This window comes from Cladophialophora carrionii, assembly GCF_000365165.1.
Source record: "Cladophialophora carrionii CBS 160.54 unplaced genomic scaffold supercont1.3, whole genome shotgun sequence".
NCBI classification, from domain to species: Eukaryota; Fungi; Ascomycota; class Eurotiomycetes; order Chaetothyriales; family Herpotrichiellaceae; genus Cladophialophora; species Cladophialophora carrionii.
This window is the reverse complement of record NW_008481828.1, coordinates 2,830,387-2,845,527: the sequence shown is the minus strand read 5'-3', so window position 1 is coordinate 2,845,527 and position 15,141 is coordinate 2,830,387. Positions and strand designations below refer to the sequence as shown.

Below are 15,141 nucleotides of genomic sequence, written 5' to 3'. Positions count from 1 at the left end.
GGTCATCACCTGCAAGCACCTTCTCGTGGCTGCCGCGTTCTCATTCTTCTTTCCAGCTCGTCGTCCTTCTCTCGTTGTTGAAGTCCTCCCTCATTCCAGTTGCGCCGTTGTACTCCGCAGTCCAGCGGCAACCTGACTACCCCACCATCTCAGACACCACAGCAGCACCTCAGTTGACCCCTTCGTACGTTACCGCCGAGGATAGCGCAGGAACGCGGTGCGAGACTCGCAGGCGAGAACAAAGATAACCTACCGGACCGGTGAGCTCTACTCCAGCCATTTTGCTATCGCCGACTCAAAGGACGTGGCATCTGACAAAGAGCCACAGGCTCTTTATTCTCAATCCGCTCTCAGCGAAGGCGCAGACCGACAGCGATACTAAGCGGCACCAGTTCTGCCACACAGTCTAGAATATCTGCCTCTAGCTGCCACATCGTGCACTTCTCGCACCTCAGGTCGCAGATACGAGCGCACCAAGCCGAAACCACGACCCGCAATCTTTCTGCGTTCACCCATCTCAATCTCTACAACCTCCGAGTTGAGCGAAGCCGCTTCTCGTGATCAGAGCATCAGTTGGATATTGTCAGATCTTTGGACGCAGGCTAGAATATCTTTCCCCACCTCATCGCGCCATCTTTCCTGGAACCAGGCATACTCAACAAGCAAGCAATATGGGACAACCTCAACAACAGACTGCTCCATCGGGTGGCTCGAGAAAGATCTCATTCAACGTTTCTGATCAGTACGATATTCAAGATGTGATTGGCGAGGGGGCTTATGGTGTGGTCTGGTAAGCCACTGATTTATCAGCTTCTACGAGGCTCAAATCTGACTCTCGGACAGCTCTGCTCTGCACAAGCCATCCGGCCAGAAAGTCGCGATCAAGAAGATCACTCCTTTCGACCACTCCATGTTCTGCCTCCGGACATTACGAGAGATGAAGTTGCTACGGTATTTCAATCACGAAAACATCATCTCCATCCTTGACATTCAGAAGCCACGAAATTACGAGACTTTCTCCGAGGTCTACCTTATTCAGGTAATTTCCACGGGTATAGATTCTGTGCAATGGCTGATGTGGTCTTAGGAACTCATGGAGACAGACATGCACCGCGTCATCAGAACTCAAGACCTCTCGGACGATCACTGCCAGTATTTCATCTACCAAACTCTTCGGGCCCTCAAAGCTATGCATTCTGCGAACGTCCTCCACCGGGATCTGAAACCCTCGAACCTGTTGCTCAACGCGAACTGTGACCTCAAGGTCTGCGACTTCGGTCTCGCCCGATCCGCTGCCTCCACAGATGACAACTCCGGTTTCATGACTGAATACGTGGCCACAAGATGGTATCGCGCTCCGGAGATCATGCTGACGTTCAAGGAGTACACGAAAGCCATTGACGTGTGGAGTGTCGGCTGTATCCTTGCGGAGATGTTGAGCGGCAAGCCCTTGTTCCCTGGCAAAGACTGTAAGATCGGCCCATTCGTGCAAGTCAGGTCAAGACTAATCATTGCTCAGATCACCATCAGCTCACCCTCATCCTGGACGTGCTCGGCACACCAACCATGGAGGACTACTACGGCATCAAATCTCGACGTGCGCGTGAATACATCCGTTCGCTTCCTTTCAAGAAGAAAATCCCCTTGAAGCACTTGTTCCCCAAGACTTCGGATTTGGCCTTGGATTTACTGGAGAGGTTGCTTGCGTTCAATCCGGTAAAGCGAATCACTGTTGAAGAGGCGTTGAAGCACCCATACCTCGAACCGTACCATGATCCAGATGACGAGCCGACAGCTGAGCCCATTCCCGAGGAGTTTTTCGACTTTGACCGCAACAAGGATCAATTGAGCAAGGAGGAATTGAAGGCCTTGATCTGGAACGAGATTATGCGGTGATTCGGGCCACGGGAAAAATGGTAAAGAGAGGTGCACACTGGCCGATGAAGACGTCCTTTTCGGCATGAAGGACTATCTTTCATAGCTCAATTAACCGGAGGTGGGGGACCAGATCATGGGTGCGATCTATTGGTGTAGCTGCGGTCCGTCGCTACCCAATCATGTGCATCAGCTCAGCAGAAATGATTGAAGGCAAAGGCCAGACTAGAGTCATTGTTGATGGAGCGTGAGAGTGATTGTGCTCGTTCGATATGCAGCCAGCAAGCCTTGGGATGGGTTCCAATTACTAGGACCGCGTTGAAACAGAGCGAGTTTAAGACGGACAGATAGACATGAATATGATCCGTCCTGCCTTGGTCCCACTGCGCGATGGAAACGCTCTACACCACCACCGTTCACATCGTACCACAGCAGTCAAGCAATCACGCAGCACACAGAAATCGTTGCGAGTACTGTACAGAGTCCGACTGGTCACAAGGGGCGGCATTCTGCGTGCAGTACGGAGTAATGGCAGACAGGACTCACCTCGGCATACGCGGCTGCATCCCCACCACACTAGCCGAGTAAGGAAAAAATATAGAGCCATATATATATTTAGTGAGCACAAATAGCCCCGCAAATTCTCTTCCAAATGACCAGGAAAAAAAGAAGAGGGAATCCCCCCAGTCAAGTCAGTGTGGCCGAGTGGTTAAGGCGTGTGACTTGAATTTGCCGCACCAGACGCCCCTACTAAAGGAAGTGAATGCTCTCTTGGGGGTGCGACCGGCGACGGCCTTTTGAGATCACATCTCTTCGGAGGCATAGGTTCGAACCCTATCGCTGACGTTAATGTGCATTTTTTTTTTTTAATAAAAATTTTTGGGGCCGTGTTTTACGTCTAGCGGCTACCTAGGTAGCTAGGCAGGTAGGTAGCTAAAACTATTCTGGCGGATAGGTTGATCTTACTGCTACTACTCGTATGAGTCCTCGTACTAGGTACTAGATAATGTTAAGATTTACATTAAATCAATTGTAGCTCTTTCAAGGGGGTTTGGTGGTTGCACCGGAATGAGGGATATTTGGTATGTATGATTTACCTTTTTGCTTTGCGACTCACATACATACTTAATGTACTCGGTACATGGCCTGTTGTGTTGTGCATGCGTGTATGTATGCGTGATGGTGAGGTTAGTAGTGGTGATGGGACTTCCAGCTCCTGTAGAATGACTGACTCCCGTGAGCGACCAGCTCGTGGCGATGAGTACGATCTACCAGTCGACTGCACCCAAGTGATGACGGGTGGCATTCATGGTGGGCGTCCTGATGGTAGGTGGGCAGGTAGGTAGTAGACAGGCAGAGTGGCAGATGGATAGTCTGGTGACTTGCTGTCTACGGTTCCCCATTGTATGTACAATCTCGACAACAATGATCCGACCTCAATCGATGATGTTGGCTTTAACTCTCTTTTCACTCAGTAGTGAAACACCCCCATCCCTCTCCTGCAATGTCCCCTTCCCACTGCAGCACGCTTATTGATCGTCAATCACGTGCAAAAACTTCTTTGCCTGCTGCTTCTCCCGTGCCGTGGCTGGGGGCAAGTCATAATAGCTACTGCTCCGATAGTCCTGCAAATAATGGTACGTCAGATCCCTCAACTCGGCGGGCTCGATGTCCAGATCCTTGAATGTCTTGGCCCCCTTCTCGATCGTCTGATCAATGGATTCTTGCTCCAGCTGGTCGGCTGTGATGATCGGCCACCAGATGACTTTGTTCAGGTAGTATAAGATGGGCTTGAGGAGGGCTTTGGGCACGTTGATGTGCCGGCGTTCCTTGAGGATTTCTTTGTCGACGAGTTCGGCAATCTCACGCATCGAGTAGTTTGTCGGCCCGTAGAGTTCAAAGGTCTCGCCCGCGGTGGTGTCGTCGTAGCCGATGCGTTCGAGAGCCATGCCAATGTCGATCGCCTAGCCACATGTGAGTCAACATTGCACTGTAGGCAAGGGGGGTGTGGTGGTCATCATCTTACGTGAACTGGATTGAAGCGTTCTTGCATATTGTTAACGGTGAGGAGGTTCGTCACGCCCGCCAGACGGTGCAGCAGGGAATCTTCGAAGCCGAAAACAGGCGCCGGTCTGACGATGGTGGTCTCGGGGAAGAGCTGTCTTGCGACTTTCTCTCCATATGCCTAGCAGCAGAAGCGTCAGTTCAAGCCGTCTCCCTACGCCTGGCTGGGAATTTCGCGGTGCTCCTACCTTTGTCCGGAAGAATTCCGAGGGCGAGTTCTCATCCGCGTTGTAGCTGGACATCTGGATGAACCGATCGACATCATATTTGGCCACCGCCTCAGCTATTCTCTCCGTGCCCTCGACGTTGACGTCCCAGAGACTGAAATTCTTGGTCGGATAGTTCTTCCCGATCAGGTTGAAGACAATGTCCGAATGCCGCACGCTCTCCTCGATGCTCTGGGTATTTCTCAGGTCGAACTCCATGAACGACACTCTTCCCAGATCGCCCGTGAGTTTGAGGTGTCTCTTCGCCATATCATCTCGGTAGGGCACCACGACTTGACATCCTCGACGAGCCAGGCGCTGCACTATGTATCGGCCCAGGAAGCCATATGCACCAAAGACGGTGACTGTGTGGCCGCCCAGGGAGGACCTGCCACCGCGGTGTTTTATAATGGGCTTGCCCGTGCGGGTGATGGCGATGTCTTGGACTGTGTAGCTTCGTCGTTGCAGGGAGATAGGCTTAGGTTTGAGTGAGCTGCGAGCTGTGCGGAGCGCGAGGGTGGCTTGACAGGTCTGCATTTTGAGATGCAGGGCCCGGGAGAGAGCCTCAGCAGGCAGCGAGATGTCGGGTTGAGGCCAGAATGAGCGGGACTTGGGTGTTCTCGTCGTTCGTCAGTCAGAGAGGTCAACTGCAGTCAACTTCGCGAAGCTCCACTCGAACTGGCATGGCATCGTCGTCTTGAAGCTCCACCAACGTCTTGGCAAGCGAAGGTGATCACGTGAGACTCGTCGGCCTCTCACTCTTGTCTCACCTTCGCACTCTCACCTCGTTCTCCCTACCATCATACAGCGCCTCAAGTGGAGAGATCCTGTCTTTCTCTTGCCTGCTATCTAACCAGGATTTGCCAGGATCGTCCTTTCTGTAATTGCCAACGCCTCATTTAGTGGTTGGTTGCACGAAGAAATCGACAATGATGCGTGCTTTTACTGAACTCTTGTTGCTTGAGAGTCTCTATCTCTTTATTTGTTGGCCGCCACCTATCTAGCCACGCCTTCACAGTTTGGCTGCACTGATACTGTAGCCGTGCTCCCGTTAATTGCAAGAGACTCCTGGGTCCATGTGGCGATTACGAGGATCTCCTTGGGTCTTATTTGGCACCAGTGAGGATTCCGCCTGGGAAGACGCTAACAGGACTGTACTAGCAAGACGGCGCCTCCAATTGATGCTTTATCTTCAGGTTACTGGACCTTTGCTGTTGCTAACATACGCTGCTCGGAGACTCTCTATCCATCTACAGCAGAAAGAAACCGACCATTGAGGTCAGCCCACACAAGTGTCTTCCAATTGTGTCAAACAAAACTGGCACGGTCTCACCTGCCCACTTTTGCGATGTCATTCCCTCACACCTACGATCGCTTTAGCTTCTCAGATGCAAACAAACCCTGGACTGTATGTTCCTGTTGAGGTAACTGTTCATAAGTTCATGCTATTCATGTGGACATCGGTGGCCGCGTCGCGTTACTCTGAGCTTCACACAATCGCTTTCAGCTGATGTTCCGACAGAACAGCCTTCAAATCCGCCATTTGCTTGGCAGAGAGCACAGTGGCGCAGTGTCGGCACAGGACATATTTATCCTTGGTGTCCAAGAGTGTTTGTATCGCGATTGGGACCTCCTCGTATGGCTGTTTGGTGGGTTTCTCAAGACCCGCCTGCGAAAGACAGACCTCGACGACAGGTGATTCACAAACAAGAGCATCCAGTAGCGTGTGGATGACCTGGGCACGCGAGCCGGCGTTGATGTTGCTGTTCCCCTCGTAGTTCTCGTTGTCGGTGAACACGATTCTGCCGAGCTTCTGACATTTTAGGTAGCGCAGACCTCTTGAGAATTTCTCCAGTTCCGGCACTGGTGGATCGTCGTACTCGAAGTTATAAGGATCATCGATCACATTGGAGGCCAGATCGACGTGCACTTCGATATCTTCTGCGAGTGGCGGGCGCTCGCTGAACGCTCCCGCCAGGTCGTTCCAGTCGAAAGAGCGGATGCGGAACTTCTTCATCGTGTCGCAGGCCCTGTGCCGGTCAGCCAGCTCAATCCACACGTCCGGCCAGATCCAGCTCGAATCTTCATTCCAAACACGCATGCGACGCATCCGCCCTGAGGCGTCATGCAGGATCATGTCCTGGTCGTCCACGCACTGCAAGCTGTGTAGTGGGTCTATACCCATGAACACTTCGGCCAAGAGCTGGGTCGTTTCTTCGTCCATGTGGCCATTGTATGTCTCGGTAGTCAGCTCATCCAGAAGCAAACCCCTGAAGCCGGTGCGCAGGATTGTGATAAGGTCCGTCACGTCGGCACTCAGATCCAGAGCTCGGAGACGAGGTACCAACTGTGCGACAGGTGTTTCCAAGTCCCAAAAGCCCACAGGGGAAGCCAACATGCGAACGGTTAAGGATTGCAATTGGGCACATTGCTTGAAGATGGTCTCAAGAAGGTCTAGATCCGCGCCGAAGCACTTCTCCAGGTGTACATGCGTTAGCGACCGCGCAAGCAACTGGCCCCAATTCACAGCGTCCATTTGGTATAACCGCAGACGCCTCAGTTGTGGTGCAAGGAATGAGAGTCGCAACGCCTGAGGTCGGTTGTAAGAACTCTGGATCTCGAGATTCTCGAGGACGGGAAAGCTCAGTCCAGCGGCAAGTAGAGGGGATAGTTGCTGGGTTTCCATCCGGTTGACATCAACGAAGAGGCGCTGCAGGCGGTCCCGACAGCCGCCCAAGCTGGTTGAAGCCAGGACGCGTTCGGAAGAAGTGAGCATTGGCTCCTGGTACCGATGTTGCCAGAGCAATTCCACGTCAAGGGCTGCGGACCCGCTCCGTTCGAGGAGGAGTGGTAGACGGTGGCCATCCTGCGGTGTCATAATGGACATTCGATTCCACATCTGGCGCAGTCCTAGCGCAGCCTTGCGCCATTGCGAGCAGACTTGCGAGAGGCGGAATTTCTGGTCGACGTCGTGCGTGTCAACGTGCATGAATATCTGCCCGAGAAGCTCGTCAGGGAGGTGCATCTTGATGATGGGTAGTCTTTCTGAGGAAACCCCAAGTTATGCTCGAGCCGATATGATAGAGCTCTTCCGCAGGGTACGGGGTAATGTTTGTTGAATACGGTAATGCTGGCGACGCAGTCGTCTCAGAGCCGCTCTGGGATATTGAGCTGGCCGATGCTGATGGTGTGTACGTGGGGGCCGGTATCAGGTCTCCGTTCTGCATTAGCATGTTCCGTAAGCTCTCCGGGGATCCTGAGACCGTCAGCACACATCCCTGATTGTGGAAGTTTGGTACTGTTCATTGGTCGACGAAGGTCCAGGCTGGTGTCCGAAGATACAGGTCCGGCTAGCACCCAAGACGACCAAGAGTACAGTATGATAGCTTTAGAAGTCATCTCAGTGGATTCTCCTGTTTCGTCTGGCTGCACTACGAATGGTGTGTGTCCGGGAGCGGCTCGACCTCATATACAAGTTGGAAAATGTACCAAGGCAAGAGGTAGGCCCATTCATCTCTTTGCTATTCCGCAGTAGCTGCGCAGAAGAGCTTCCAAGTTGTTTCAGCAGCCTGGACAGCAATTACCTCGTTCTCAGCCGTCCCACCAGATCAGGATGGTATGAGCCATTTTGCCCGAACAGTTGCTCGACGATTTCATGTTAGGTCAGCACCAACTTGCTGTCCACCTAGTTTTCGTTCCGCGACGGTTGTACAATGACCGAGCCTTCGTGGAGCGGTCGAATAGGGAATCCCACAAAAGTCGGACGTCTCTCGAACCATTAAATGAAGACGAAGTCAGCGGGTAGCCGTACCATCAACTCTGATATGTCGATCCTCATGTACGCCTACCAGTCGCAGGCCAACCGCCAAATCTGCAAAACTAGAACGCATTGAACGATACATATATCTGGGTGACAGAATATCACCACCATACGTGCTCAACTCCTTCAAACGATGCAGGCGGCATTGAAAGTTACAAAACATGGACCGTTAACGCTCTCCTATCTGTACGGAGTCAATCATGCATCGAGTATACTCTTCCAGCTGATGAAAAGCACTTTTCGCCCCGCAGCAATACGGAACATGTAGCTTTCGTCCAGTCTGCCCTACCCCTGATTCGAAGTTCTCACTTGAGAGTGCTGATGGAGATGGTGTCACGGTCCATGTGGAGAAACGGAGGGTTGTCTCCCAAGCGAAGAGCCGCAGAGACAATGGTGTGGGAGAGTATGCGAACGAGTATATCTTATGCTTACCGTGACCGAGGATTGGATGATAGTTCAGAAAGTCGTCGAGTTCCTGGACAGTGGGTATAGAGAGAGGTTCTTTGGAAAGCTGCTGACGGCCGACAAGGAGTAGAGAAAGGTCCAGGAGGTCGACGGGGGTGCCGTATGCATTGGCAAGGGCGTCTCTCGTCCAAATCAAAGCTCACAATTCTACCATACCAGCAGCCGCTCCAAATTCCACAAGGCTACACATCAGAATATTGCACCTGCTGAAATTCTGCCAACAATCCTTGACAAAGTCATCCGCTTCTTGGCCATGAATGCATACTACACAACTGGTTTCACAGTTAATGGGCACTTTGAAGGATAGGATTTGTTACCCCTTGTAGACACTCGGAAAAAACCTGCTCGCAACAGAAAGTTTTCGCTTACCCTCGACCCATTAACAAACCACAGCTTCAAAGTGGTTGATGGTTCGAAGGCGGAGTTTTTGCCCTTTTGAAACCACTTGAAGTTGGGCTAGACTCCATGTCGAGGAGGTTTGGTCCTTCTCTCTCGTTTGCGGCTAGTACTGTATGTGAGGCAGAAAGCAAAGAAGTGGCACTAAGGTGCGGTGGGATAGTTTTCTCTGTAGCATGTCATCTGCTCAATGAAATGAGGGTTCAGAGTATTCCGTACTGCTATGGAGGTTAGTTTCAGTGGTATAGTATTGAACCCGCAGAAAGTGCCCCAGATCATCACTCAGGTCTGATTGTAGGGTTCCTTCGAGAAAAGGCTCTAGGGACGCAATATCGCGAACGCCATAAGTCGGCGTCCTTGTAACATCAATTGCATTCAGCCATACGGTGGTCGTAGTAAATGCTAGGATGGAAGAACACGAGTTTCAGGCAATTCAAGCATTTCCTTTCTACGGCGCAACATTTCACAACCCAGCGTCAAGAACCATTCAGGTCGTCGCCGCTTTTACTGGTGAACTTGACGCGCCGCTCAGTTGCGCCTGCTCGATATCGCATGGGATTTATTGACAGCGATCAGCCTCGCACTCTCAACCTCCGTCCAGCCTTCTTCTCGCCTCCTGGACCTAGCTTTCACGTGGACCTTCTATCTTTGCTACTGTCATCCTTGCGCAAAATCTCATCATGTCCAAGCACGATCCCGAGGCCATCTCCAATTTCCTTGCAGAGCAACGAGATGAAGCACCAGACGACTTGCAACACATCTTCATAACCTTTGAAGATCTTTGGGACCGCAAGCTATGGCATCAGCTGACAGACAATCTTCTGGAGTACTTCCAAAACCCAGCAAGTGAAAAACAACGACTGCCCATCTACAACACCTTCATCATCAGTTTCGCGGACAAGATCAACCAGCTCAAACTTGTCAAGCTAGCACTAGGTGCTTCTGCGCAGATCCAAGGTACATCCGACAGGCTGACATGAGATGCGGCTTTTCTGACTTGTCCGTTAGATGACACTGAACGAAGTCAATTCCTACAGACGCTCGCCGAAAGAGTCGACAAGCCAGATTCAGAAGAAGCCCACGTCTACGCCATCACCGAACTTGCCAGCGTGTATCTGAGACTATCAGAGAGAACGAAGGCAAGAGAACAGCTGGATAAAGCACAGAAGACCCTAGACCAGTTCGACTTTGTGGAGAACGTCGTGCATGCAGCCTTTTATCGGGTCAACGCCGACTACTTCCAAGCCGAAAATGACTACACCTCATACTACCGGAACTCCCTCCTCTACCTTGCTTGCATAGACGAGAGCAAGGATCTCACCGAAAAAGAACGGCAACAAAGAGCATATAATCTGGCGATCGCGGCGCTGGTGTCAGATCAGATCTACAATTTTGGAGAATTGCTGCTGCACCCCATCCTGAATGCTCTGTCGAATGGGTATGCATGGCTGAGAGAACTGCTCTTTGCCTTCAACAGAGGCGACCTGGCTACGTTCGATCGCATGTCCAATCATCTCGGCAACGACCAGACTCTCGAATCACACCGCGAGTTCTTGTGGCAGAAGATCAATCTGGCGGCACTGACGGAACTGGTGTTCAAGCGGCCACCGCATGACCGTGCTATGACGTTCAAGACCATCAGCCAGGAGACCAAAGTGAAGCCAGACGAGATCGAGCACTTGATCATGAAGGCTTTGAGCTTGGGCTTGGTACGAGGCAAGATCGACCAGGTCGCCGAGGTGGCGCGGATCAACTGGGTGCAGCCTAAAGTGTTGGAGCGGAGTCAAATCGAGGGTATGCTCGACCGACTCAAGGAATGGGGCGGCAATGTCAATGACCTGGGCCACTGGATAGAAGGTGTTGGCAAGGATGTCTGGGCCTCTTAGTGGCGCCCCAAGACATGATGATGCTTTGTCAAACAGCATAGCTCTGGCGTTGGGAGGTGGCGGACAGCGGCCCAGACCTGGAAAATGCGTTTGCAAGGGTTGAAAAAGAAAGACTCTGTAGCATTAAAGACCGACTCCGCGACCGAGTAATGCAAGCAAAATGACCGAGGGCGCATTGCGAGTGAGTGTTTGTTGCACTGCGGCTCGTCAGCTTCACCATAGAAACTGGTGAAACTCCCAACTTCGGACTCCCAATGCTCGTAAATTTTGTGAATTTCCCCCGAGCGCCCTCTTGAGCTCTTTCCTGCACGCTCCACAACCTCGTAAACATTCGACATACTACAGTAAAAGGCTGCCTTTGGTCCGAATACTATCAGCACGCAGGAAGCAGCCTGAATTAGACCCTCGATGAGCCGGCCACGAAGATGAACTCCTCAGCCACGACCTTCATCCGCGCATGTCGCGCGAGACCAGCAACAACACCTCGGAAATTCGTCCATGCACAGACAAAGGCCACAGTCACAGCTACGGCTACGGCTACGGCTACGGCATCATCTTCGTCATGCCTCCGCTCGAGCTCGAGCACGAGATCGTTAGCCTACCGCCACGGAGCACGGCTCGCGACGACAACGACGACGGCGACGACTAGGAGAGCATTTTCATCACGACGCCTCCTCAACCAGGCCCAACGGATGGATGAGCACCACCACCACCACCGCCACCACGACGATGAGCACCCTTCGGCAGGTCTAGACGCCACCATCCTCGGCCGCACATCGACAGACGCGGGACCATCCTCCCAGCGCCCATCGTCGTCCCTTGTTGCCGAGACGTCCCCTGCAGCAGCAGCAGCAACAGCAGCAGGTGTCGTCTCCCCGTCCTACGACGCCGCCCTCCTCCCTTCCGACCTCCCCGCCTCGGACCTCTCCTTCCTGCGCACGTCGTCGTCGCACACGCAAATCGCGACCGTCACCCGCACGGGCACGATGCAAAAGACCGTGCGGGCGACGCGGCACATGCTGACCTTCCACGCCGCATACCAGAAATACTACACGCGGAGCACGCACGTGCTGGTGCACGACGCGCACAACCTGCTCCGCGAGGGCGACGTGATCCGGTACGGGCCCTTCCCGCCGGCGTGGCGCCAGCGGCGCGACGGTCGGGGACAGGTCGTCGTCAAGCGACACCGGCCGCGCGACCGGAACGGCGTGGTCAAGGAGCTGGGCGTGCGCCACGTCGTGCGCGAGGTCGTCACGCCGTTTGGCACGCCGCTGGCCGAGAGGACCGGTCGGGTCGTCGTGGGCGGTGCCCCCGGTCGGTGGAAGGGCACCGAGGGCGAGGTCAAGAAGATCGCCGTCAGGCAAAAGGGCCGCAAGGACGGGAGCAAGAAGGCGAGGAAGGGTCTGAACAAGGGTGCCAAGGAGGCGGAGAACAAGTCAGTCGGTACGGCCATGTGAGGGAGGAGCAGAAATGGGGGGGACCAAAAAAAAAAAATGTACACTCTAGACCGAGGAGAACGGAGAGCGTCGGGAAGGGGTCATGAATGAGCTGGGATGGACAGAGACCACCCTGGGACCGAAGGCAGACGGAGACGGGCACAGATACGTCTGGACGGCTACACCTCATCGCCGCATGCATAAGAGACATCACAAATGACCGAAAGCGGTTGACACAGGGAGGATGCCGATGAAGAACCCAGCCTTGTATCACCAAAGTACTTCTCGACATAGACATGTTTGTGCCAGAGCTCACCATTTCGACCGCTGAACTGTTGACACGCCTTCGTCTGACTCTCGCGAGTGTGGACGGAGAGATAGTCCGTACATCTGAGCTCAACCGGCGACGGGCTGACTGTTCAAGCTTGCCGTGCGATGTTGAGAGACCAAGGAGAAGGACCACACTTCATGGCTCTTGCAAGCATGAATCTTCACCAAAATAAGACTACCCAGTCTATGCCCCGGCGCCTCGCCTCGCGTAGCCGTGCAATGCTTCTATGATCTAATACTACCCTTTGACCGTATCATCGCTTCACGCCTTGGTCGCTCCGAGACAATTACATCGTCGCCGACTTTTCCTTCTCCAGCCTCTCCGGCGCGACGCCATCTTTCTCTCTAAAAGCCATGGCGCCCTCAATTGCTCCGTCGGGATTGCTAGATGATGGAGGTCGAGGAATTTGCTTCTTGTCTGACTGCTCGCCCTCTGCAGGCGAAGATGTTGGCTGCTGCGAAGGAGCCTTGACCAAGGACGCCCGTCTTAGCTTCAATTTCTTCTCTCCTTGGGCTGATATTCTCGTCAACTCGCCGACGAATGATTGTCCCCAAAATGCACTGCAAAAGCTCAGTCAACCTTTGAGGACTTCTCTGGGGGAAAGTTGTATATCTTACCTGGTATACTTGGTCACGTATTTATGCAGCTTGGCATAATTGATGGCCCGATGGTCGGCGCTCATGGTGACGGCTTCTTGGATTGCACCAGCGAGCTCCTCGGTGTTCCAAGGGTTGACCAATATACTTCCGTTCAAGCTTTGAGCAGCACCAGCAAACTCGGAAAGAATGAGACTGCCTTGTCGTTTCTCCTGAGAAGCGATATACTCAAACGAGACTAGGTTCATGCCGTCACGGGTGGAGGAAACCAGACAGACATCCGAGACAGCATATAAAGCAAGGAGCTCGTCGAAGTTGACTGATTTGTGCATGAAGTGGATGGGCATGAATTCGACGGTGCCTGAAATCTCGTTAGCGAAAGTGCGACGCGGAAGAAGCATGAATGCCTACCGAATTTCCCGTTGATTCTTCCGACAAGTTCGTTGACAACAGCACGAAGGTTTTGATACTCCTCGACATCTTGCCTACTCGGCACGGCCACTTGGACCAACACGACTTTGCCAATCCATTCCGGGTGGTCCGTCAGGAAGACTTCCAGAGCGTGGAGTTTCTGAGGGACGCCCTTGATGTAATCCAGGCGATCCACCCCGACAATCAATTTGACGCCCTTGAACTTTTCTTCCAGGACCTGAATCCGCTGCTGGACTTTCTCTTTCTTCAGACCCTCGGTGAACTTGTCCGGGTCGATGCCAATAGGAAAAGCACCAACCGTGACAATCTTGCCTTCATATTCGACTCCGTTGGGCGTGGTGGTCAGGTTTAGTATTCGCGAACAACTGCTGAGGAAGTGCCGTGCATAGTCGTAGGTATGGAAACCAATGAGGTCACAGTGTAGCACGCCTAGGAGGATCTCGTTTCGGACGGGTAGAATCCGATAGATCTCGCTTGATGGGAACGGGGTATGCAAGAAGAAGCCGATCTTGACATTGGACTTGGTGTTGCCGATCTCTTCGCGGAGCATCTGTGGCAAAAGCATCAGGTGGTAATCATGAACCCAGACCAGGTCGCCGTCCTCGACATCCTTGACAATGGCTCGGGCGAAGAGCCTGTTGACCTCAACGTAAGCATTCCACGCCGATTCGTCGAACGTGATCTCGCCGGGGTGATAGTGGAACAGCGGCCACATGATCGAATCTAGATTCTGTTAGCCGGTTCTAACAACAAATAGTCGAAGGCAGGTGACTTACTTGAGAAGCCATTGTAGTGGCGGTCGGCCAATTCGTCGTCCACGAAAACGGGGATGGCATTGAACTCGTCCTTCAGGCGCTTGACTACATCATCGGACTCGTTGTCAGGGATCTCCAATCCTGGCCAGCCATACCACTGGAACGTGGTGCTCTTGGCGAGACCACTGAGGCCAGTGACCAGGCCGCCCGAGGACATGGAGTAGTCATATTTCCCTTCCGGTGAACGTTTGATGGTGATCGGAAGTCGATTTGAGATAAGCAAGAGTCGTGAATCCGTCTTGGGTGGGTTATCGGTGGCGGAAGGCATGATGTCTCGCGTGGTATGCAGGGGTTTCACCAAAGCAATTGAATGGTGTCGAGATCTGACTCAGACCAGGTGAGGAGGTGGTCGGATCGAACGGATGCTACGGTCAAACAGAATGGAGGATTGAGGTCGAGAGACGAATGCGTTTGCAGGGCGTCGAGTGACAGCTGGAGAGACGTGAGCAGCCCTATCAGCCTCGCAGTGAAACTGTCGTTCGACGGGTGTGGTGAGGTTGAACAGAGGTAGCCCGGTGAGAGGTAAACAAGTGGATGTGTAAAAATGATGTAAAGCTTCGTCGACGGTTCGGATTGTTGGTCCTGCACCTAATGAGTCTCTTGCTGGTGGCAGTCGCTGTCTAGCGTGAAATCCAGCTCAATGCTTTTCGAAGCAGTGGCAAAGCAGGCTCACACGTGCAGGTGCAGGAGCAGGAGCAGGAGCAGGTTGGCTGGGTGCTTGCTGGAGTAGCCAACGTGATGCGGATATGTGGCGCGTCGATGCAGTGATGGGCAGCGGACTGGGTAGGCAGCAGTGAAACTCGATTTCAGGTTGAAAAG

At 53.1% G+C, this 15,141-nt stretch overlaps 6 protein-coding genes and 1 non-coding gene across 7 annotated transcripts; 4 read left to right on the top strand and 3 right to left on the bottom strand.

Moving 5' to 3' along the window:
- Positions 1-671: 671 nt before the first annotated feature.
- G647_04441 (mitogen-activated protein kinase) lies at positions 672-1,896 on the top strand (the record flags this gene model as incomplete). Its single annotated transcript, XM_008728784.1, has 4 exons — positions 672-790; positions 844-1,039; positions 1,088-1,469; positions 1,520-1,896. The coding sequence occupies 4 exons, from the start codon at positions 672-674 to the stop codon at positions 1,894-1,896; spliced, it is 1,074 nt and encodes a 357-aa protein (XP_008727006.1).
- Positions 1,897-2,566: 670 nt separating this feature from the next.
- G647_04440 lies at positions 2,567-2,721 on the top strand. The gene has a single exon. It is a non-coding gene; the product is annotated as a tRNA-Ser (tRNA).
- Positions 2,722-3,404: 683 nt separating this feature from the next.
- Positions 3,405-4,682, bottom strand: G647_04439 (uncharacterized protein; the record flags this gene model as incomplete). The annotated part of the gene is made up of 3 exons (XM_008728783.1): positions 3,405-3,839; positions 3,902-4,060; positions 4,128-4,682. The coding sequence occupies 3 exons, from the start codon at positions 4,680-4,682 to the stop codon at positions 3,405-3,407; spliced, it is 1,149 nt and encodes a 382-aa protein (XP_008727005.1).
- A 952-nt stretch (positions 4,683-5,634) lies between these two features.
- Positions 5,635-7,170, bottom strand: G647_04438 (uncharacterized protein; the record flags this gene model as incomplete). The annotated part of the gene is made up of 1 exon (XM_008728782.1): positions 5,635-7,170. One exon carries the CDS (start codon positions 7,168-7,170, stop codon positions 5,635-5,637), a length of 1,536 nt encoding a protein of 511 aa, XP_008727004.1.
- A 2,336-nt stretch (positions 7,171-9,506) lies between these two features.
- Positions 9,507-10,712, top strand: G647_04437 (uncharacterized protein; the record flags this gene model as incomplete). The annotated part of the gene is made up of 2 exons (XM_008728781.1): positions 9,507-9,783; positions 9,835-10,712. The coding sequence occupies 2 exons, from the start codon at positions 9,507-9,509 to the stop codon at positions 10,710-10,712; spliced, it is 1,155 nt and encodes a 384-aa protein (XP_008727003.1).
- Positions 10,713-11,404: 692 nt separating this feature from the next.
- On the top strand, positions 11,405-12,169 carry G647_04436 (uncharacterized protein; the record flags this gene model as incomplete). The annotated part of the gene is made up of 1 exon (XM_008728780.1): positions 11,405-12,169. The coding sequence occupies one exon, from the start codon at positions 11,405-11,407 to the stop codon at positions 12,167-12,169; it is 765 nt and encodes a 254-aa protein (XP_008727002.1).
- A 596-nt stretch (positions 12,170-12,765) lies between these two features.
- On the bottom strand, positions 12,766-14,590 carry G647_04435 (alpha,alpha-trehalose-phosphate synthase [UDP-forming]; the record flags this gene model as incomplete). The annotated part of the gene is made up of 4 exons (XM_008728779.1): positions 12,766-13,039; positions 13,097-13,436; positions 13,487-14,230; positions 14,284-14,590. The coding sequence occupies 4 exons, from the start codon at positions 14,588-14,590 to the stop codon at positions 12,766-12,768; spliced, it is 1,665 nt and encodes a 554-aa protein (XP_008727001.1).
- Between the last annotated feature and the right edge of the window lie 551 nt (positions 14,591-15,141).